The sequence below is a fragment of the Carassius carassius genome, chromosome 2 (genome assembly GCF_963082965.1).
Source record: "Carassius carassius chromosome 2, fCarCar2.1, whole genome shotgun sequence".
Lineage (NCBI taxonomy): Eukaryota > Metazoa > Chordata > Actinopteri > Cypriniformes > Cyprinidae > Carassius > Carassius carassius.
In genome coordinates this window covers 30337636-30360537 of record NC_081756.1, presented here as the reverse complement: position 1 = coordinate 30360537, position 22902 = coordinate 30337636, and the positions used below count along the sequence as shown (strand labels likewise).

Below are 22902 nucleotides of genomic sequence, written 5' to 3'. Positions count from 1 at the left end.
CTGGCATCTCGGATATCTTTGTGTCAAGGTAGACCAGGCCGGCTTAGCAGCTCTGGCCTTTTGGAAAGACTCTCAGTGGAAGTAATGGGGCCTGCCCCTGGGAATGGTCTGCATATAGAAGGTGGTCTTGACAGATGCTTCCAACACGGGTTGGGGAGCGCTGTGCGTGGGAAAACCAGCTTTTGGCCATTGGTCGAAAGAGGAGGGTCAGCTTCACATCATCTGCCTTCGAAATGCTGACAGTATTTTTGGACCTTCACACTTTTCTGCCAGACCTAAGGGTACACCACGTGTTAGTCTGCTCGGACATACATTCTCTGAGCAATATCCTCTCAGAGGAGAGGATGCTCCACCCACATATGGTTCAGAGAATCGGAGAGATCTTCAGCAAGGCAGAGGTCGACCTCTTAGACCCAGAAAGCAAATCTCATAGTTTACTTTCCAAAGGACAGGGATGCGTTGGCTTGCGACTGGCCCAACCTTCTCCTTTATGCTTTTTCTCCGATCACCCTAATCCCACAGGTAATCAATAGTGGTTGAATGATATGTGTTTTTTGACAGCCGATGCCAATGCCGATATTTTGAAAAGCAGGGGGGGACGATAGCCGATATAAAGCTGATATGATTCTTTTAATTATTATTAATCATATTTAAGACGTTTGAAATCATTTGACAATGGAATAAAAAGTAAAAGAAACATGCATATATTTTAGATGACAGTTTTTTTCACAAATAAATAAATATTTAATACAAATATAATTAAAAAGAAAGTAAACACTAACCAACAGGGCACTCAGTATTCTGGGAAGTTTGTGTGCACTGGGAATAATATTTTTCAAATAAGGCCAGGGTAACCATCATAAAGCGCAGCATAATTTGAAATCACGAGTTTAAAGCTTAAAGCATTCAATTCACAAGGACAGACCGTCACACAGAGAACACTCAATTATGCTGGATACACATACACACTTCACAAGATTTCACAGCTGGATTCGACTAAGTTTGCAAGGTTTTTGAAATTAAATGTTCATTAGTCATTCAAAGATTTGTTTAAATTATATAAATGCATATTTGCTTAATGCTAAAGGCAAATGAGAAAGTATTATAATGTTTGTCTTTCTATTACTAATAGGCCTAATATAAAAAAGCAATCATTATAATACTTTCAGTATTCATGAATTCCTTTGTTTAACCGTTCTATCTGATTATTAGACAGACTTCTGTCCGTATTAGACAGAACTGTTAACGATGACAGTGTGAGTGTGAGCACTGTGTCAAAATAAAAGTCTGGTGCACCGTCAAAATAAAATGAACACATCGGCCAAGCGGAAAAACTTGTCGGCCTGCCGATGCCGATATTTGAAAAATGGCAAATATCATGACGATATATCGGTCGACCACTAGTAATCAAGCGAATCAGATAAGCCAATCGAAAAATCATATCAACTTGTGGAAAATGGGCATCCGATGACCCCTTTAAGTCGTCGTCTTCTTCTTTTTTCTTGGGGATGGTTGGCTTCTCAATATGTTTAGCTGAGTTTTTCTGGTTTTTCTGTCATTTTGAGGACTGCTGGTCCATAATGTTGACAAATCGGTCAAGTCAGGTCAAATCAGTGTAAACATGCTGGATTTTTATTTGATCTTCTGTTGAGGCTTCAGGGCATTTAAGGCCAAGTAGTGGTGAGCTGCAAAACTGTGTGCTCTCTCTCTGTGCGTGTGTGTGTGTGTGAACTAAGCTGCTCTGTGAGCCCAGCCCCGGCATGCCCATAATGAGAGCGGACAAGCACAAGCTAATTATGAGACCCAAGCCACCTGGCTGGCCACAAGTAGGCTACTGCACTTCTGCGCTTGGCGGAGGTGCCGGCACAGTTCCGACAACAGCACAAAAAGCTTCTACTCCGTCGTTTTTAGTCATATGAGTAAGACACCCACAATAACAAAATCCTTTTGTAAAATGAAAACAAACAGGGTCTCCGTGAACTACTTTCTGGAACACATCACAAAAATTTACCAAAACTGCAAATACTTGCCTCACAGACATAAGAAACATGTCAATGGAAAGCTTGAAATGTTTACTTTTAAATTAAATATTTTAAATCAAAAACAAGCATTTTCTGTTTATGTAATTCATATGAAACCAACACAAAGTCCAGTCTTTTCTGTCACAGCCACACGCATCACAGCATATTCATATAATCATCCAAGGAATAAGGCAGAGGAGCAAACCACCTCAGAAGAAGAATGCGATGTGACACACGGCTTGATTCGGTAGAGAATATAATTTCAGATGAGAAAATCATTCATTCTTACTTAGTTACTTAAACTTGTACTCATATCACCACTTGGGCTTTACCAAACCATAGCCAAGTTGGAAAACTGAATCTATGCAGGACTTTAAATGATCTAGAATAGCAACTCTAAAGGCATTAATATGATCTTGCTTCAGTTCATAATTCCAAAGCATAGCCAGTTATTGGGCCCTAAGACATTGCAGTAGACAAATTATCATGGCGTTCAAAATAGTAAAGATTTATTAAAATATTATTAGTTGTTTTGTGTGGGTCTGGGTTTTTTCCCATGAAACACAAACTGTTATCAAAATCAGTTCTATTGTTTGTAATAGCGAATGAAAACACGTTGTGAGGTTTAAATAGGCATAGAATAAAATAAGTAGGCTAAAATATAAATATTTTATTCCATTTTGTTTTAGATCACATCAAAGTCAAATGACATTATACTTGTTATAAATAAAGTTATTACTGTTTTGTCAATAACATGCAGCAGCCATAAAAATGCTGATTTATTTATATATTTATTTATTTAATCTCGTAAGTGCCGCATCATCATATGAGGAAATTATATTTGAGTGAATTTTTTAAGTCTGGATGTCCTGTACAGAGCCCATTCAGGGCTTTTCAGAGATATTAAGTTAGTGACACTCTTATAGAAATATGGCAATATTTTGTAATTATCATTTAAAGCTGACATTTTTTTTTTTTAAATTTGCCTTAAGTCAACCTCTCAGGAAAATGTTATGGGGTTTCAAATCAAAATATGACTGACCACACAAAATGTCAGAATGTCTGTCTTTACAAGTATGCAAGTAAACTTAGTCTGTAACATCTTAAGTAATCGTAAACAGTTAAGAAAATATTGGATGTGTGTCAATATAATGGAACATTTCTTATGTTACTAATGTTAATAAAAAAAAAAACAAACAAACAAAAACTGTAGAGAATAACTCACTGAGTTATTCACTAAGTAACTTCTGTAGTTTTATTGGGTATTTATTTATATTTACCTCATATAGTAACAGGTTTTTTTACAAGCACTGTTAAGTATATTTAGGTAATTTCTATCTTTGTATCTAATGGTCTCTCTGAGGGCTAAGCCCTCCTGAGGATGAAATCCTAGACCTGCCCCGGTGTAGTTTAGAAGATTGGGACAAAAGGGTCGTTTCAAGGCCACACACACATTCAAATACAAACATTAAAGCATAATAAAATATTTTACCCAAAATGTGAAACATCTAGCTTATTTTTTTATTTTATTTTTATTTTTGCGGGAGAAAATAAAAATAAAAAAATCGAAAATCAAACCATTTCTCATTACTCTAAGTAGAAAATCAAATGTCCAGACGGTAGACAGACCTCATCACTTGGCATGGATTTGTAAACTGTTTCATATTTGGATCCCAATCTGGATATACCAATGTGTATGAGGTGTTATCAGATGAAAACATTTAAAAAAGAATAGATGGGATATTGTTTATTAAATGAGGAAACCAGATAGTAAGACTGTCACTTTAAAATACTAAGCATTACACATTGATTGATTTTCTTTTACTGATTAAAAAAAAAGAGCATGACCGAAAATTTACAACCACTTTTTCAAAGTGTCGGATAATTATTATATTTAGCACAATCTTTGTATTACAAATTACTTGTATGCGGATTATCTAATGTGGTTTCAATCTGTAATATGTTAATGTAAGAAAAATAGCTGCAAAGTGTATGCAATAAAGAGCGTAATGAAACAAAAAACAACAAAAAAAGTAGGGGTAAAGTTTTCATATGTGGTCTAAGCGATCAGATGCATTTAAAGGTCCCGTTCTTCGTGATCCCATGTTTTAAACTTTAGTTAGTGTGTAATGTTGTTGTTAGAGTATAAATAATCTCTGTAAAATGCTAAAGCTCAAAGCCAAGCGAGATATTTTATTTAACAGAATTCGCCTAAAAAACGACCAGTTTGGACTACATCCCTCTAGTTCCTGTATTAATGACGTCACTAAAACAGTTTTTGACTAACCTTTGCCCACATGAATACACAAACGGGGGGCGTGGTCTTGTTGTGCTCCGACGGAGAAGAGGAAGAGCTGCTTTTGTGTTTGTCGCCAACAATCACCTTTGTTTGGCCTTCCCAGGGACGCTGTACTTGGAGATTAATGGTTACAATTTATGTTTAACTCGGTTCCCGAAAATTATAATCCACATGTAAAACTATGTGCAGCACATTTTGCTGAGGAGAGCTTGCTGAGGACAGCTTTCTCAATCTGAATCAGTTTAATGCCAGATTTGCACAAAAATTATTCCTGAAAGATGGAGCAGTTCCTTCTTTGTCTGGAGAAGGCGTTGTTTATGTCAGTGAAAACAGCGGTATACAGATAGGTGAATTGTGTGAAAAATATTGTGTTTTTTTACACGCGAAACATAAACACATATTATATTGCACACTGTAAACACAATCAAAGCTTCAAAAAAAAGCACGAAAAACGGGACATTTAAACTTGGGCAAGACTCCTGCGGTTTGAGTGATTGAAATACTCTTCTTGAATGCATCTTGGAGGACATTTACACATGGTCTTTTCATGAATGGATAGTTATCTGATTAGTTAATTAATAACCACCAAATTGTGGTAAAGATAGTAAGTAAAAAATAAAAGGTTAAAGGACACCATTCAAATGAGAACAGAGATGGACAAAGCAGAATCCTGTCTAAGGCCTTGTGTAACTCATTTTTATTGCCCACTGATTTATCTTTTCTTCTCTGCCTCCTGCCTTTATTGCTTTCTCATCCTTTGTGTTTTTCTGTATGGAAGATTAAATGCAGGGCTTCTTTCAAAAAGTGTCAATGCTATTAAACTAATAATCACGTATACTGTATTAAATAGATGAACAATGTGTTTCATTTATGCTTTGCCCAGGCATTGATTTATGGCGTTTTCCTTGAGAAACACAATAAATGTAATGACCATGAGAAATCGTCATTAATCTGTACTGTTCCAGTGATTATCAGAAACCTTGATTGATATTTAAACAGCTCTGTTCACTCTGTTGCTCTATGTGAAGTGCTTGAAGAGAAAAACATTTCTCCATTGGTTACAGGTGGTTAAAGTTTTTCTGAGTTTTGTTTCACATTGAGGCATGGGTTTATTACATAGTAGAAACAGAAGAGAGTCTTCTGAATGTCTTCCAGTTTTGCAGTGTTTTTTGTCTCCACTGTGGAGATTAGGATGCTGGGCTGGTCTTGAGTGTCCTGGGAGGAGTCAGAGGGGTCAGATTGTTCATGGTCATGTGTTCGATGAAGCAGGCAGTGAGGAGATAGAAGGCTTGTCTGGAATCAGATGAAAAAGCTTCTCACTCAATATTAACCACACAAGATGCATTCAAATATCACTGAAAAGTCACTGCTGGAGAGACAAAAATAGAGTGCGAGAGAGCACAGCGTCATCTTTAAGGCATATTAATGAAGATGACCATTTTTAGACCGAAATGGCGATTAAATGAGTCACATTTGGCAATGAATAAGGGATAAAATTATATACATTTCAGCATTTTTTCTCATACAGTGCCTGGACAGTCTGACAATTTAATAAGGGTCTTGCAAGACTCTTAAACTTTTAAGATTTAAACATATTTCAGTGTATTTTTTGTAACATTTTACACTTTGTTAACCCTTTAGGCGCCAGGGTTTTTTGGAAAAAAATGCTGTATTTTGACATCAAGATTGTGGCTTGTGGCTTGAAAGGGCTTAAAGATAGAGATCTATTGTCAATTAGAAAAATGTTGGTCATGATAGACAGTTTATGTGGGGTGTAAATATACTCCTCTAATTTGCATATTATGATGTCACCAAGGGCGGCCATCTCAAATTTAATAATATTCAGGAAATATTAGATATTGAATTGATGTTTCAACTTATTTGTATGTTTTTTTGAGTGTGTGTCTTTTTTATCCTCATTCCAAATGATCAGAAAAGAGGAAGCCAGCAATAAAACAGGAGAAAGTAGTAAATTATTACTATATTACTACACTATATAGTAGCAAAATGCATGTGAACACTAGCCTACTTTTTTTTAATCAGTTCATCAGTAATAATCAGGAAATAATACATATTGAATGGATGTTTGAACTTATTTGCAAGGTTTTTTTGTTTGTTTGGTTTCCGGGAAAAAGTTGCAAATTATTACTATATTACTGTGCCATAGTAAAATCCATGTGCCTATTTTTTGATCAGTTGACCAGCTATCTGCCCAATGAGGTATCTAGGTGACAGTTTATAGTTCTTGAGACTATGGTACCTCTCATTGCATGGCTCAGCGCAGAGCATACCTGCTCCACACTGACTTTACCTATACTGTCTGCCAGCGGCCCTTTGAGCGTGCGCGGTCAGCAACAGCTCTCCTATGGACACTATGAACACGTTCACCCCTGCCACCCGCATCCCTGTTGGGCAAAGGGTCGAAATGATCGTTTGTTTGTGCTTCGTGAACACTCGGAGGCACCATTGTACTGCAAAGAAGTACCGCTAGACATGCGATCATTAGACGGCCGATCGTCATTTCCAAAAGGCAAATATTCCCCTTCAGAGTCAGAATCGGCGAACAACATTTGCAACACATCCTCACGGTACAACGTTGTATTGGCCATTTGGCAATTTTCTCTCATAAATCTCACCATTTACATCCATGCTATGAACTAAACTGCTTCCGTATCAATAATACGAGAGCTCACTTGCTCTGCTAACACTTTGAACAGAAACATGACGTAATGTTGGTATAGAATCAAAGTACTACATGTCACAGCAAAAAAGCGGCAGATCTGAAAAATCCCCGGTATAGATCTCTTTGTCGGAAGGGAAAATTGGGTCTGTGATAAGATGACAGACAGAGCGAACCAAATGCTGACAAAATGTCCATGCCGAAAAACTGTCACGGGACAGGAGGTAGGAAGACTGGATATATGTACGCTTGTGTGCTAGTTAAGATGATTAGCTAAACGAGATGCACCTGTGCCAAATTGGATGCTTATCTGATCGTGCTCCTCCCGAACTTAGTTAATAAAACTCCATATGATCTAAGTTTCATAGACCCACTGCGTATGGCTTTCTACACTCTTGTCATCGTCTCCTATAAAGTTTGATTAAACACACCAGAACTATGCAACAACACATGCCATATGTCAGAACAGAATAGTCTTCCTTCACCAAGACTTTTTTTTTCTGTTTGCAAATGACACATTTCACCAAACAGTTCCTACTTTGAGAAAGGGTGCATTTGATTAAGAAGACTCTCAATTGAAATCTTAACTCTGTTCATTGCACTGATTTGAGGACAAAGCCAAACTAAAAACGTTTTTTTTGCTTCAAGCATTTGCCTTTCTTTGGTGGTGACAAATCATTAAAAAGGGCCGATATTTGATGTGCAGTTGTGTGTTGCATGGTACCTGCCGACTATTGAGATTGTGGGCCCTATTTTAACGATCTAAATGCAAAGTCTAAAGCGCACGGCGCAGGTGCACTCAGGGCGTGTCCAAATCCACTTTTGCTATTTTACATTTACATTTACAGTTATTCATTTAGCTGACGCTTTTATCCAAAGCGACTTACAATTGCTATATATGTCAGAGGTCGCACGCCTCTGGAGCAACTAGGGGTTAAGTGTCTTGCTCAGGGACACACTGGCGGTTCACAGTGGATTCGAACCCGGGTCTCCCACACCACAGGCATGCGTCTTATCCACTGCGCTAACACCACCCCAGAGAGTGGGGTTTTAACGACAGAAAAGCGGTTGGCGCCTGGCCGCATGGTCTAAACGGGTTGTCCCTATTCTCTTAATGAGTAAAGTGTTTTTTGGGTGTAACGAGCAATAAACCAATCACAGTCTCTTCTTCCATTCCCTTTAAGAGCCAGTTGCGCTCGTGCCATGACGGATTTGCTATTTACACGACGGAATTTGGCAAGCGCAAAGACAGAAATCGTCTCCGAGATGCAACGGAGCTTCTCTGATACATGCAATGAATGTCCATTATGACATTTGTCATGTTTGTGTGCTGCTGTGTGTCCGTGTTTAATAAGCAGGGTGTACACTCTTTAAATAACAAAGAAAAAACATTGCACCAGACTTTAGACCAGGTTTGAGCTGGTCTATGGCGCAGTCTATCTTCAGCTCCTTAACCCTTAAACAGGCAAGAGTGGAAAATGATAAGCAAAAAATATTTTCATGTCATTTTTTACATCATCTGAGCTTAAGTAAAACATATCCAAAATAATTTTTGAAATATTTGATATATTTTGGATTTTATGAGTTGTGACTCCCAGGTCACGTTGCCTGATTAGGGTATAAAAAAAGGACCATGTCATGCCACTTCATGTTTAAAACAATTATATCCTATACTTTTCCTGATGTAATGTTGACAAATTATATATCATTCAAACGCTTACGAACTCAAGATTCAGCCTGTGAAAACCATTTTGAAATCGGACCTTGCTTTACCATAAAAATGGTACTCTGTTACCCCCCATTTTTTTAAATAGGAATTAAAGTGCACTATCCAAACTTAAATTGCTGTAATTTATGAACACTTTGGAATATAAACCTAAAGTTGGTCTCTTTTTAAAGAAGAAAATTAGCAGATTCTGGTGGATTTTTTTCAAGAAATTGAAATATCAAAAAGTTATAGAAGTTTAAATGTTCTGTAAATAATATGCGCTATATTAATTTTATTATATTTTATTTTTTTATAAATATTTTACATAAAAGGTTTTACTCTAAAATTGGTATAAAATTAAAGCCTTAAATAAGTCTAAATAAGTTATGTTACAAATTTGAAGTTGATATGAAAAAAATTGAGGTTCATGTGAGATTTTATTTAGGGCGTCATACCACACACATCCACTGGGAGTCATCAAAACTTTTTTGCTTAATGATTTTTTCTCTAGATTTCTCTGTGAATTTCACTTCTATCTCAAAATAACCACCAAATATGAAATCCTGAGACTCAGAACTTTCCAATGATATGTTTGTTGCCAAGATTATAAAAAGTTTTGGTTCTAGAAGACCGTAATGCATAATGTTTTATGACTCTTGACCCTGCCCACTAAGGGGGAGGTGACCGCCATTAGATTTTAAAGTACCATTTCCATGGTAAAGCAATGTCCGATTCCAAAATGGTTTTCACAGGATGAATCTTGGGCTTCTAAGCTTTTAAATGATATATGAATTATGATGATTACTAAAAGATTTAGTAAAAGACAACAGAGAAAAAACAACAACAAAAAAGAGTGCCAAGCGTCCCACAGGTGGGACAGTGACAGTTATGGGGTTAATTTCTTTTACCAAGCTCCTCACCTAGTGGGTGGTGTCAGGTTTTGTATTACACAATTTATTTGAACTACTTTATAAAAAAAAAAAAAAACTTTTCCAATCTTGACAAAACACATATCATCAGAAAGAGTCTTACGGTCCCATCTGCCAACTGTTTTTTGATATTGAGACTGAAATGTATAAATTGGATACAGGGGAATGCATAAAAAAAACACCCAGTGGCTATTTTTGGTACAACGCCTAAAAATCTCATGGGAAGTTACATTTTGTGATATCAAATTAAAATTTAGAACACAAATTGGTTAGACATATGACTTTGATTTGATAGTAATTTTAGAGTAAAAATTATTTTGTAAAATATATATTTTATATAAAATACTTTTACAGTAAATGTAATCATTTTTTGAAGTTACTTTTTTTTTTTAAAACAAGACCAAACTTATGTCTATATTCCAAAACATTCTTAAATTACAACCATTTAAATTTAGTGTAATGTTACGTATATTCTCAAAATACTCAATACTCTCTTTTTTATACCCTAAACAGGCAACGTGACTCAGGAGTCACATACATTTCAAAACGTCCTAAATAACAACATATGTCTATTTTTTTTTTCTTCAGCACCCTAAGACAATGTTCAGAATTAATGTTAGCAGTAATATAATTTTTTTTCCAAAAGAAAAGTAAGTTTAATATATTTAATTAACTACCTTAAAATCTGAATGATCTCCACCACTGGCAGCCATGTTGGATTTATATCAGGCTGACTAATATACCACTGAAAACTTGTAGCAAATCATGTGACCAGCATACTTGAGTCAGACCAGGCATTGATAAATGATAAAAGGATTTAACAAAAAAAAAAATGTTCTTATGCCCCAAAAAAGACAATAAAAACTATGTGACTCGTGGGTCACGTTGCCTGATTTAGGGTTAAAACGGCATTGTGCCAGCAATGTGCCTGAACACACCTATTTTTTAGAACAGCACTTCCATGGACGCAAAAATGAGCGCAAATGCATTTGCTAATTAAACGACGTGGCGCTGGATGGGAAAATGCGAATGACGCCAGACTGAAATTAGCAAACACACTTGCGCTGCGCCTTCCGTCGCATTGCTCCAGGTGTAATATAGGGCCCAGAGAGTGTGATTTTCAGTCTGTTAAGAGGTATTGGTCTGGAATTGTGCTGCAAAGCTTTCTGTCAAGTGCACAAATCCTTTAGATTAATCCAAAAGCAGTTATCAAGCTCTGACACGGCCATTATGAAACCTTCTCACGGACACATTGCTTTCCTCTGCCTCTTTATGGTCCCTTCACCGTGTGTTAGGTTCTCACGTCTTTGCGACATGAAAGTCTAAAATTATTATTTACAGGGTCAAAGACTCATATAATCCCTGTTAAGGTAATGGAGTGGAAGCAATAGAATGAAGGAAAAGAGAAAAGCACAAAAGATCTGAAGATTGAAAGAGTGTGAGAGAGATGAAACACACAAAAGGTAGGTAGAAAAAAAGGTAGAAGGTAAATGGAGAAGATCTCTGAATCAAGGAGAGAGAGAGAGAGAATAGATTTTTAGCAGATTTGACGTGTACTGGGCATTCGATAGCAAGATAATATACTCTAAAGGTCAGAGTGGTGCCGGATTGATCCAGCAAGCTGTACTTGACACAAGCCTCTGTGCTCACTGAAATAAAGTGTCTGTGGCAAATCAAAGCCATCTCTACAAAGTCATCAAGTGGACATCAAGTCACCTTAGTGCCAGAGAAGCACGACCTGGGACGAGGGATGCTCCAGGCGATGTGCTTTCACAGCCCAGCTTGCCTAAAAGTAGTTAACCCTGATCTGGGAACAGGGTAATTGTTGCAAATTGTAATAGGTTAAAGTGATCCTCGATCAGATCTTAAGGTAATTCTCAACCTCTTTCTCTGACTTTGCAGTGCTGCTGTTGGGGATTTTCCTGTACACACGCTGGCGGAGCTATAAGGGGCTGAAGGAGCGGGTGTATCACGTGTCTGCACACCATGATGGATGGGAAGACATCCGAGAAAACGTGCTCAACTATGACGAGGAGGGCGGAGGGGAGGAGGATCAGGTGAGTGCATGACTTCTGTTTCAAAATTGATTTCAGTTCACAGGTCAGATAATTTTGACACCTGCTTCCAACACAGGAGGACAAGTGAGTGCTCAAAGTTACTATGACAACTTGCACAGGTTGTCATGACGCCCCATCCCAGAAAGGCACCCATGTCAGTTTGTCTCTATGAAAACTCCAACATTTAAAAATGAGCTCGGATGCTGATGACAAGTGCTGAGAGAAAGCGTGACATCTTGTTTTGTTCGAAATTTGCCTTTTTATTTCCAGAAACCCACCAAACAAGAGGTTTGAGGTGTTTGATGTAACTGCCTGCTCCTCATAAGTATGTGGGTGTAGATATGTTGCAGGATCTTATATACTCATATCTGCATTGTGTAAAATCCTGTTACATGATTATCAGATGCATAGTGTTGCTCTGATCCTCTCCATCTGAAGAGGCCTCACATGTCTCCCTCATCATGTAATCAATTACGCCCACACCTGTGTCACCCACGCCTCCCTCTCTGTCTCTTCTCCTCCTCCTCCTCCTCTTCATCTATTTTTCCCTTAAGGGACATTATATGTTTTTCTTCCTCCCCCGAGACCTGCACTGCTACATAACAAAAGAAATCATTCTCGGTGGAATGGGATTAATGATGATGCTCAATGGGAGAAAGGGACAGGTGTCTTGTTTTGTTGACTAAGTGTGTAATGTCGGGCTGTGCTCATCACTGCGTCTGTCAGGATTCTTCCTCTCAGACGCGGGAAGATGCACACAAAGGTGTTCATCTGAATGCAGTGTTAGCAGCTCGAATCCGGATTAATGCCATTAACAGTTTGGGGGATAATAAATTACGATGAAGAAGTACAGACAAGCAGCTTATTTTGTCAGTGAGCTTATTAGTTGTAGCAGTTTTTTGTGACAGATGTTGTTAATATTACACCAGTTCCTAAATGTAATGGCACATTATGTAACTCTAATGATCTTGTTATGGTTCAGCGTTTTATGCATCTAATTTCCACCTCTCTCGCTCTCCTTCAGAATGCCTATGACATGGCAGAGCTCCAGAAGTCCCTGCAGCCCAGCCCGGCCCAGTCGGTGCAGTACAGCCGATCGCTAGCCATTCACCACCACCCTCCCTCCCAGCAGAAACAGCAACACTTTTGCCAAGCTGACCCCCTCTCCAGAGTGGGTACAGCCACCACCACCACCTCCTCAGTCTCCGCCACCATTCGTAGGGATGTACCCCCCTGCCGCTCTCCAGCTCAAGGCCAGACTGCAAATCCCAGCCGAGCGGCCCAGCTGGCCCGCAAAAGCTTGTCGTTCTCCAGCCAGGACCTGGCACGCTACCTATGTGAAATTATCCGTGATGCCGACCAGCATCCGGAGACGGCACCCTTCGACTCCCTGCAGGTCTTCTCCACGGAGGGGGGCGGCTCGCTAGCCGGGTCACTGAGTTCCTTCAGCTCCGTTGGGCTGGAAGAGGGAACGGCGGCAGGTCACGAGTGTTTGAAAGAGTGGGGGCCGCGCTTTGAGAAGCTGAAAGCCCTCTATGAGCGGGCCGAGGGCAGCGACCTCTAAAGTACTGCCAGGAAGTTCCTGCAGTGCGAGGAGAGGAGGGAGACCACTAAAGACTTGTCTGAAAACCAGAGGGATTTTTATAATGCCTAAAATTCCTACACATTGGCTTTATCTGGCGAGTGACATTTGGGACTCTCAATGAGCAGCAAATGGGAAGTGTTAATCCAGGAAACAGCAAGCTGTGGTCATGACAATTTTTAAAACCAGAACTTTATTATGGTGACTTGCGGATGACAATGATATTAGTGGAACCATTTGTTGTCTTTGTGACCGACAATAGTGGAGGGTTCTATATGTCTGTATGGTCTAAATGTTCTTAAATAAAAGTAATACAGGAAAAAAATTAACTGCCATGCTCAGATGCGACTAGAAGGGGGTTTGTCGTCCTCTTTTTACGGGCCACTTTCAGAAATCAGTTCGCTGCATGTACTGTCAGGGTGGCCACTTGTGTTCATCAATCATAACTTCATACTTGGATACTGTTGATTTTTTTTCTATTCACTCAAGGATGAAAGAGGATGTCTGCGGGGAACAAAAGACCAATAAAAACTGAAGATGTGTGAAAAACACTGAGGAAAATGAAACGGAAAGCAGCCTTATTGTTTGGCATTTTAGGAGACATTCCTTGGGAATACAAATTATGTCCTCTCTTTCTCGCCAAAAAGGAGTGAAGGAACGGCCGGAATACAAATGTGGCTGGCATGAAATGGAAAATTTCTGTAGCTGAAAACTATCGAAAACTCTCTTGACTCTCACGCTTTGCTAAGCGATAGCAATCAGAGTCTGCCAAACTAAAGGATAGCCATTAAGACAAATGAAAAATGTGTGTTGTTCCATGCGATCAACTCAAACGTGATATCGAGCTTCACTGAAGGAGCTTTCAACACTGGAATGAGCTTACAGTCCAGTTTGCCTCCTCCCGACAACATTGTATTATTAACCAAACCAGCTTACCCGTCAGCATCATCATTTCCTGTTCTACTATAAATAACTCCTTGTATTCCATCACATTATTCAGCACTGCAGTGAATGAAATGGGCCTCAGCACCAGGTGCATTCAGGAAGCGCTTTCAGACCCTGAGCACCTCCCATGTAACATGTTTAATGGGCTTGTGAACGCATGTGGTGAGGCTGCATTGGGAGAAGGAAAAGCAAGGCAAGCTTTGGAATAACTAAAAGTCTCCCCCCGTGAGGCCTCAAAGGCTAACCTTGTATTTTATGCATTTTAAGGCAATGTTTTTTGCCCCGCTTTCATCATTTCGGTTATTTATTTATTTATATTTTTCTGGAGAATGCCGTATGTGGAGCATGACAGGCTGGCTGAGGAGAGTGCAGCGAGTAGGAGTGCGTTAAAAGACACCAGAGTGCTAATCCTAATGTGAACTGATCGCTCACTGTCATGCTGTGAACCAAAGGATCAGGGGAGATGGGAAACTCGATGGGAGAAATCATCACTCTTATTACAGATCTTAAAAAGTGCCAATATTTCCTAAGGCAGCAACAAGAGTATATATATATATATATATATATATATATATATATATATATATATATATATATATATATATATAAAAAGGTTTTCAAGCTGAAGCTATGAAATATAGCTGGGTGTGCAATGCTTGCTATTTCATAGAGTTAAAAAGATGACAACAGGATTGGCACTTGGAGTCATCCTTGTAAGGGGATTGGGGAGGATCCATTGTGAGGTGAGAGTATTCATGAATGAAGTATGATGGGCTCTGTCTTTGAATCACAGAAATCCTTATCTTAAGAACCAATTCCTCTTTGACTTTAAACCAAGGCCACCTGTTTATTTGTGTGGTGAATATATACAGTACTCTATTTTGTGAAAATGTTTTTACCTCATTTGTGCATATCAAAACCGAAGTAATTGCTTTTTTTAAATATATAAAGGGATCTAATTCTGTTTAAAGCTTTTTTTCCCCCATGTATCTTTCTTTAAGTTGGTAAAAGTATCTTGACATCTTGTATTTGCATCCTTTGAATTTATTTTTTTTCTAAATAAATGGAGTTCTTCTGTTACGGCTTCAATTATATATTAAATACTGCTAAATTCAAATGAAACAGCAGGGTTTTAAGTCTCTTGATGAATAAGTGGCCTATTTTCTACAGAAACTGAGCTGTTATTAGTTTGGGACAATGCATAACATGAAATGAGATAAAATCTAAAATCTCTGACCTGTATTTATCAAAATGCCTTTGTGATTTTACTTGAAATGACAGAAATCTTTTTGTAGTAACCAAGATATGCAGCATCCACCATACAAATCTTCTTTAATTCAAAAACACAAATGTACACTGAACATCCAAAGACAAACCAACACTTATGACAGAAATGGAAGCGATCCATCTGCATGAATTACCACAGTAGCAAACTAGTGCAGTGAACTGTACCAAAGAACTCTCACGGTTAAACAGTGTCAACAATGAAACACACAGTTCCATAAAGATCATCTCCTGAGGAACAATGTGTTGTGACAGAGACGTTTTGTGAAGCAAAGGTTCACGTGTAAATTGTCTTGACAGGTAAGGTAACAATAGTGGTTTCACCATATTATAATACAAATCACAGAATGTCATGGAGGAGCCCTCATGCTACAAACCGAATTTGCAGAAAAAGAAATCCCATGTTTATCTCTAGACATTTTAAAGTTATTTAAAACGGTTATGCACCTGTGCACAAAGACATTCATCCAACATCCTGGGGGAGAAAAAACAGCAGCAAAGACCGAATATAGGTAAATTTTGGTAGCACTTGAGGCCACTCATTTGAAAGTCTTTTGAATGCATGACTTATTAGCGCAGCAGAGCTTATCCAAAAATGGAAAGGCACTTTCATACACTAAAGGCTCTTACTTTAGAGCTTAAGATAGAAAAAAATAGCATCATAACATTGTTGACCATTCAATATGTTTAACTCCGTTTTAAAAAGACTCAAACTGTGAATTTCTACTGAACTACCACTTCACAACGGAGGATTAAGGAAATGTATCGAGACGACTAACCCTTTAAGAATACTTAAGCTGTTATTCATCCTAAATCATACTAAATTTAAATTCCCTGTTCACAACGTCAAATGTCTAAACCCTTTTAACCAACTATAGTGTCAAAGTGATGACCTCCTACTTACAGAATTAAAGCACAAAACATCTACAGTTGTCCAAAAAGTTAGAGACCACATTAAAATATGAGAATAAAAATGTAATTTAAAATTAACAAGGTTTTTTTTTTTAATGAAATTTACCATTTCTAGGTCAAAGTAAATTGGACAGTTATTCTTACAACAAGTATTTATGGCACATTCTCTATGCCCATGAGTAAGGCTGGTTCTTTAGGGTTTTTTTTTTTTTTTTTCTTTTTTTTATATGCAGATGTGGCCCAACTTTATATCTGCCAAACTTTTGGCCGGTGTCAAGACAACACTACAACAGCCTCTAATTATCCCAATCTACTTGTGTGAATTCCAAATACAAAGCATTTTCCCCATTGCTATTTCATCTATTCATTTTTTTTTTTTTTTTTTTGCAACAGGAATGAGGCTGTGAAAGCAGTCGTTGCGTATTAACCTCACATTTTTTGTCAAGTAGCAAATGTGTAAAAGAGCCTAAATGTGTTTGGTGGAAGGGTATGTGTAGAAAGAGATAATCAGAGAGAGAGAGAGCAAGGGGGGTGGTAGACTGTGAGCAAAAGAGATTTTCCTGCCCTCTCTCCACATTAAACTTGAGCTCCCGTTGCAGCAGACCGACTCAGAGCAGATTTACACACACAAACACACACCGAATCATCTTGTGCATTCTGGCTGAATCAGGCATCTATCCGATCTCTCTCATGCACACAGACACACACACACACCTGCTACTATCACACACTCACTGAACATTCCAGATGGGGCGTTCAGCCATCCAGTGAAGGTGGCCGACTGCTGTTGAGGAATGAGCATCACGGACTGTTCTCAGCTTTGTTTTTCTTTTTGAGTTTCTTGAGTTTGTACACGTTAAATGTCTTGTTTTTGAACACTCGTGTGAAGAGGGTTGAATACGGAGGCATGTCGGTCTTAATGGCCTCACAAAACCGCGGGTGAGATGCCGAGATGAGGTCCGGCTCACTTTCACCTGGGCCATCCATGATCTGTAATAAAAACACATACACAAATCGGTTTTGAAATGGTGCTGTAAGATGATATTTCTCTACAGTAAAAAACACAGGGCAGATTCTCAGATGAACAAGAGTCTCAGAAGTCTTCTTTTAAAGAGAATTCCACTTTTTTATCTTTCAATTCTTAGAAAAATTGTGCCCTGTGGTTTTTTAAACATTTACTTTGAGAAATATTCCCAAATTAACAGGAAGTCCTTGAAATGGTGCTGAGATCATTTAAGCACCCAGAGATAGAAAGAACTGTCACCCATGGGAGAGATCAGAGTGAAATTGGGAGGGAAAAAAATCCCACACAACACATGGCTTTTTCTGGGCCATCAGTACTGCATATACATTGCTTCTTCAGTAATTTTGTCTGCAGTTAACAAGCTTTAATTAAACCAGATAGATCTAATCAAGGTTAAATAACATGTGCACACAGAAGATGTTACAAGAGTGTATCTTATTCAAACTGCTGGAGGCAGACTGAGGGAAAGATTCGGGCTACATCAAACAAGTGAATGAGTTTCACTGCTCGAAGTCGGATCAGAGGAGCAAGTGAGGCAAACTTCTGTGAGATCTTTCAAAGGCATGGCATTCACCTCAGACGCATGAATGACAACTGCTGACAAGCTATTTTCAGCTGGAGCTCTTTGCTGGGATGCGGGGGAGATGATTTTTTTAAGCTGACGTGTGCTGCGCAGACATGAACGCAAAGTGCCACAGCTTTAGAAGTTGGAAATTTTGCTTTTGTCAGATATTATGCACAACTGTAATCAACTACAAAAGAACAATCAAGCTACCCAAGCGTAAAAAGTCACTTAAGCTAGATTGCGCACAGGGTGAAACAGTATTTAATAACTGAGCTGTGAGTGAGTGAGAACAAGAAGATCTGTCAAAATGAAAAATGTAAGCATCAACTTTACACAAAACAGTTACAGACATTTAATGTGAGAAATTAAAACACCTCAAGAAATTTCCAAGACAAAAATAATAAAAATGTGACCAGTTAGCATCTAACTCAAATTATAGTTGTTTATAGCCACGTGAAGGATTCAGTAAAGGGCAAAGTTGTTAGCCTGCTCTGATAAAGCCTCTGGTTCTTGCAGAGAAACTTTCATTTAAATGGAACGAGTGTGGTGTGTGTGGGCATGCACTGGAGATGCTGACCTACATGTCCGTTTGCCAGGTCGAGCAGGTCCCTCAGCCTACAGCCACGGCTGTGCCTGCGCTCATAGCAGATGCTGTCCTCCAGCACCATGTAATCCGCTCCAACTGAACTGAGCACTTTATGAACCTCCTCAGCAGACTGACGGGCATAGATCTGATATACCTGCAGGGAAACACAAGGGCATAGATGGGAGAAAGTTAGATATCAGGCGCTGCAGCTTAGAACTGAACGGCTGTTTGTGTAGTAAAAAAACTGCAAGGTGGTCCAAAAAAAAAAAAAAAAAAAATTAAATACAAATTTAAGAAGGGATGATTTGTGAAGAGATCCTATCAAAACTAATCTTCTGGGGGCATGTCAATGGTCCACTTGAGATATAGGTGGCGGTAATTCACGTAGTAGTCTGTGAAAGCAAGAAGAAAAAGAAGACGACGACGCCTCACATACAGACTGAAGAAGACGTGAATGCACTTAGGACAGATTGCGGTGAAAATCCGTGGTAAAAAAAAATATACAAATATTTACAGACAGATCATTTTGTGTCTTTACACATCAATGTATAGTCACGAGGTGTAGGGTTTAATTTGGTTTTGTCTGTGTATGTTTTATGACTCTCAAAGCTGTTTTTACCATCCACTTCCATTATATGACTGACAGACTGCAACGGTGTGAGTTTAAAATATCAGTTTGTGTTCCTTTGAAGAAACAAAGTCACCTACATCTTGGATCCCATGGGTTGAGTAGATAAATAACCACTGGTTTGGAGGACGTATGTCACTGGTTTGGCACATGCTAATTAAGTCACTGTTGGAAGGGTCACCCAGCAGAAATATCACAAATTGCTTTTTAAACTTACAGCTTAGTTATTAAAATTTGTTATTAAATAATTCTGCATATAAAGAAGGCATTTAAGTAGTGCACAGATAGTATCACAAACCATGAACATATATTTACAGTATTTCAATTAATGGAGCAATTATGGCAGAATAACTGAGGATGTTAAGATTAGGCTTTGACATTTCCGTATATCTCATGGATATGTGGTTCAATGTGGCAAAAAGACAGCTGTAAACTCAGTGCTAAGGTTTCTGTGCCCTTTTTGTTCATAGTTGTTGACAGACTGTCACAACGAACTCGTTTCCTCACAAGTAACAGTTGCATACAGAGAAGAGAACAGAACGCTGTGATGAAATCCATGGCAACCAACCAAACAACATTACTGAATTAATTAATTAACATTACTGAAGAATCGGCAACCTAATAAGCCATAGGTTAATATTGTAAAAATGAATGATGAATTCATAATGTATTTACTGATATGATGTATAAGTATTTATGGACAATTTTCCATGACAATGTAAATAAATACTTTTTATATACAAATATTATTTTGTATGGATGTAAATTATATATAGCTATATAAATATTCACTTTGGCCTTACATGAATCGAAAAAAAAAAACTAAACCTGATCATGATGGAGCCACTTATAAAAGTATCTTTATTAAAATATCCAAAAACCACTAGAATAATGTTATACATTTTGCAATGACATCATAACCCCTCGATTTCCATTTTGTAGAAAACATGGAAGTACCAAAGACGCTTTAATATGTTGCGCGTTTTAATAGACCGGAGACATCCGCACAGAGAAGCATTATAACAGAACTTTCAAATGTATGCTTTCGAGCCGTGTGTTGCGCTCGTTCAATTTATTTCGCTTCGATGGCTTTCAGCCTCACCTTGCTTCAATGTGGAAAAAGTTTGATTTGACTTGATTTTTAAAATACTGTAAATATAAACATAGAAAATGATTATAGTATTGGTTACTTCTTTATAGTTCAAGGTAAATGTTCAGAAACGGTGTGAACATCAAACTGAACTGGTACATTCATTAATATTTTGCTGTGATAAAACCCAAACGCAGAAGCGACTCATTTTAAAGTCCTCGCACACCCTCGCAACCTCTCTGCACATCTACAGTTGGAGAACGTACTCGGTTACTAACGTAACCTCGGTTCACTCTAGAAGAGGGAACGAATACTGCATCTTAGCTAAGATGCTACGGGAAAAGTCTCTTTTCACGAAATACTGAAGCAAAAAATTATCCTTAATTTTGAATTGTTGTAAAGCGCATTTGCAGCAGCACACAGCAATAGGCGAGACGGCTTGCTAGCTCATTGGCTGCTCTGCGGCAACTGCACAAGCCTATCGAGCGCAGGCTGATGCTTCGCGCCCTCCATGCCACTTCCCGCTGAAACGGGTGTGGCCTAGCCCTATAAAGGGAGCTCGAAAAGGCTGACTCACCTGATTTATTTCATCGTCGAAGCGAACCAGAGTGAATCATACGCACGGCAGAGAACGCAGTACTCGTTCCCTCTTCTAGAGAGAACCGAGGTTACGTTAGTAACCGAGTACGTTCTCTTACGAGAGTTCTCTCGTACTGCGTCTTAGCTAAGACGCTACGGGAACCCCATATGAAGCGCCGTGCGCGCAGGGATCACACACCAATAAACCTGGAAGCAAAGCCCAGGATTTACAGTGCACAGTCACCAGGGGGACATCATAGAGAGTCCAGAACAGGAGGTGGGGAACCTCCGTCCCATATCTAGCAGCGTCCGTAGACGCGGCAATATGACATCACACAGTCAAGGCAAGGCCTGACCAATGTGGTAACGCGGGTCTTACGCAATACTGCCCATATAACAGTCGGCAGCGCATAGCGCTTGCGATCTCAGAGTTCCAATCAGGGCCCTGATTCGACTATACCGACAGCAGCCCTGCTTGCAGGGCGGGAACCTCCAGGTTATAGAACCTGATAAATGTAGACGGCGAGGCCCATCCTGCCGCCATACATATATCCTATAAGGAGATCCCACTAGACCACGCCCACGACGAGGCCACTCTTGTGGAGTGTGCTCTGACGCCCAGTGGGCACTGAAGGCCCCTGGAAGCGTAAGCTAACGCTATGGCGTCAACTATCTATCTAGATAGGCTCTGTCTCGAAACAGCCTATCCCTTGGAACGTCCACTGAACGAGACAAACAGCTGTTTAGTCTGTCTAAAGACAGCGGAGCGAGACACATAAGCTCTTAAAGCCCTAACGGGGCAAAGAAGACTCGAGTCTCCATCCTCTCCTGACACCGACAGGGCAGACAGGGAAATAACCTGAGCCCGAAACGGCGCGTTGAGGGATTTCGGCACATAACCGTGCCTAGGTTTGAGTATGACCCTTGAGTCATTAGGCCCAAACTCCAAGCACGTCGGGCTCACCGAGAGCGCGTGCAGGTCACTCACACACTTCACTGAAGCGAGAGCCAACAAGAACACTGTCTTGAACGACAGATGCTTGAGGCTAATCGTTCGGATAGGCTCGAAAGGGGAACCTTTCATGGCCTCCAAAACCGTCGAGAGGTCCCATACAGGGACTGACGGAGGTCTGGGAGGATTCAGCCTCCTAGCTCCTCTAAGGAAGTGGATGACCAAATCGTTCCTTCCTATTGACTGACCGAGCATTGTCTCAGAAAACGCTGCGATAGCCGCCACGTAAACTTTGAGCGTGGAGGGGGCTCTGCTCTTATCCAACAGCTCCTGTAGGAAGGAGAGAACCTCCGTCACCTCACAACTAAGGGGTGAACATCCCCGAGCTGTGCACCAGCTGGAGAACACCAACCACTTCGAGTCATACAGCCGTCGTGTCGACGGAGCTCTAGCCTGAGCGATGGTATTTAGCACTCCCACTGATAGATCAGCGGGTAACCGTTGAGCGCCCACACATGGAGGGACCACAACTCCGGTTGAGGGTGCCAAATCAATCCCCTGGCCTGCGAGAGGAGATCCCTCCTCAGCGGCACTGGCCACGGGGCAGTGTCTGCTAACTGCATCAAATCTGGAAACTAGGGATGGGCGTTTTCCACAAATATCACATTCGAATATTTGAGCTCACAAAAACGAATATTCGAATATTCGTTTATTTAAATTAAGTTTAATGAGTCAGACGTTATTTTTCAGCAACATTTGTTTTCGTCATTTTGAACAAGCTTACAATAAGCTTGAACATTACACATCGTGTTTTGTAGCTGAAAACCTTTAACAATGCGTGCAAACAAACAAAAGTACACATTAAAAGCAAAAAAAAAAAAAAAAGTGAACAAAGAAAAAACGTAAAGCAGCCTGCAAAAATTAGGCTATTGTACAGAATGTAGCTTACACTTAACTTTTAAACTGTCAGCAAATCTTTTTTGTTTTTTTTCTATTGTTTCAAATGTTCTTGTTAAGAAATACGGGCATGTAAACATGATTGGGGGAAAGTCGGCTCCTTA

At 39.4% G+C, this 22902-nt stretch overlaps 2 protein-coding genes across 4 annotated transcripts in view; one reads left to right on the top strand and one right to left on the bottom strand.

Moving 5' to 3' along the window:
• LOC132108000 (neural-cadherin-like) overlaps positions 1 to 13757 on the top strand; it is a 273951-nt gene extending 260194 nt beyond the window's left edge. Inside the window, exons 32-33 of the mRNA XM_059514421.1 lie at positions 11540 to 11694; positions 12719 to 13757. Coding sequence (XP_059370404.1) covers positions 11540 to 11694; positions 12719 to 13258 — 695 coding nt within the window. The 3' untranslated portion in view covers positions 13259 to 13757. The remainder of the gene's footprint in view (positions 1 to 11539; positions 11695 to 12718) is intronic.
• Positions 13758 to 15204: 1447 nt separating this feature from the next.
• LOC132108003 (probable C-mannosyltransferase DPY19L3) overlaps positions 15205 to 22902 on the bottom strand; it is a 44277-nt gene continuing 36579 nt past the window's right edge. For all 3 annotated transcript variants that reach the window (XM_059514435.1, XM_059514444.1, XM_059514453.1), the window contains exons 18-19: positions 18588 to 18746; positions 15205 to 17407 (exon numbers count right to left, since the gene is read on the bottom strand). In XM_059514435.1, coding sequence (XP_059370418.1) covers positions 17219 to 17407; positions 18588 to 18746 — 348 coding nt within the window. In that variant the 3' untranslated portion in view covers positions 15205 to 17218. The remainder of the gene's footprint in view (positions 17408 to 18587; positions 18747 to 22902) is intronic.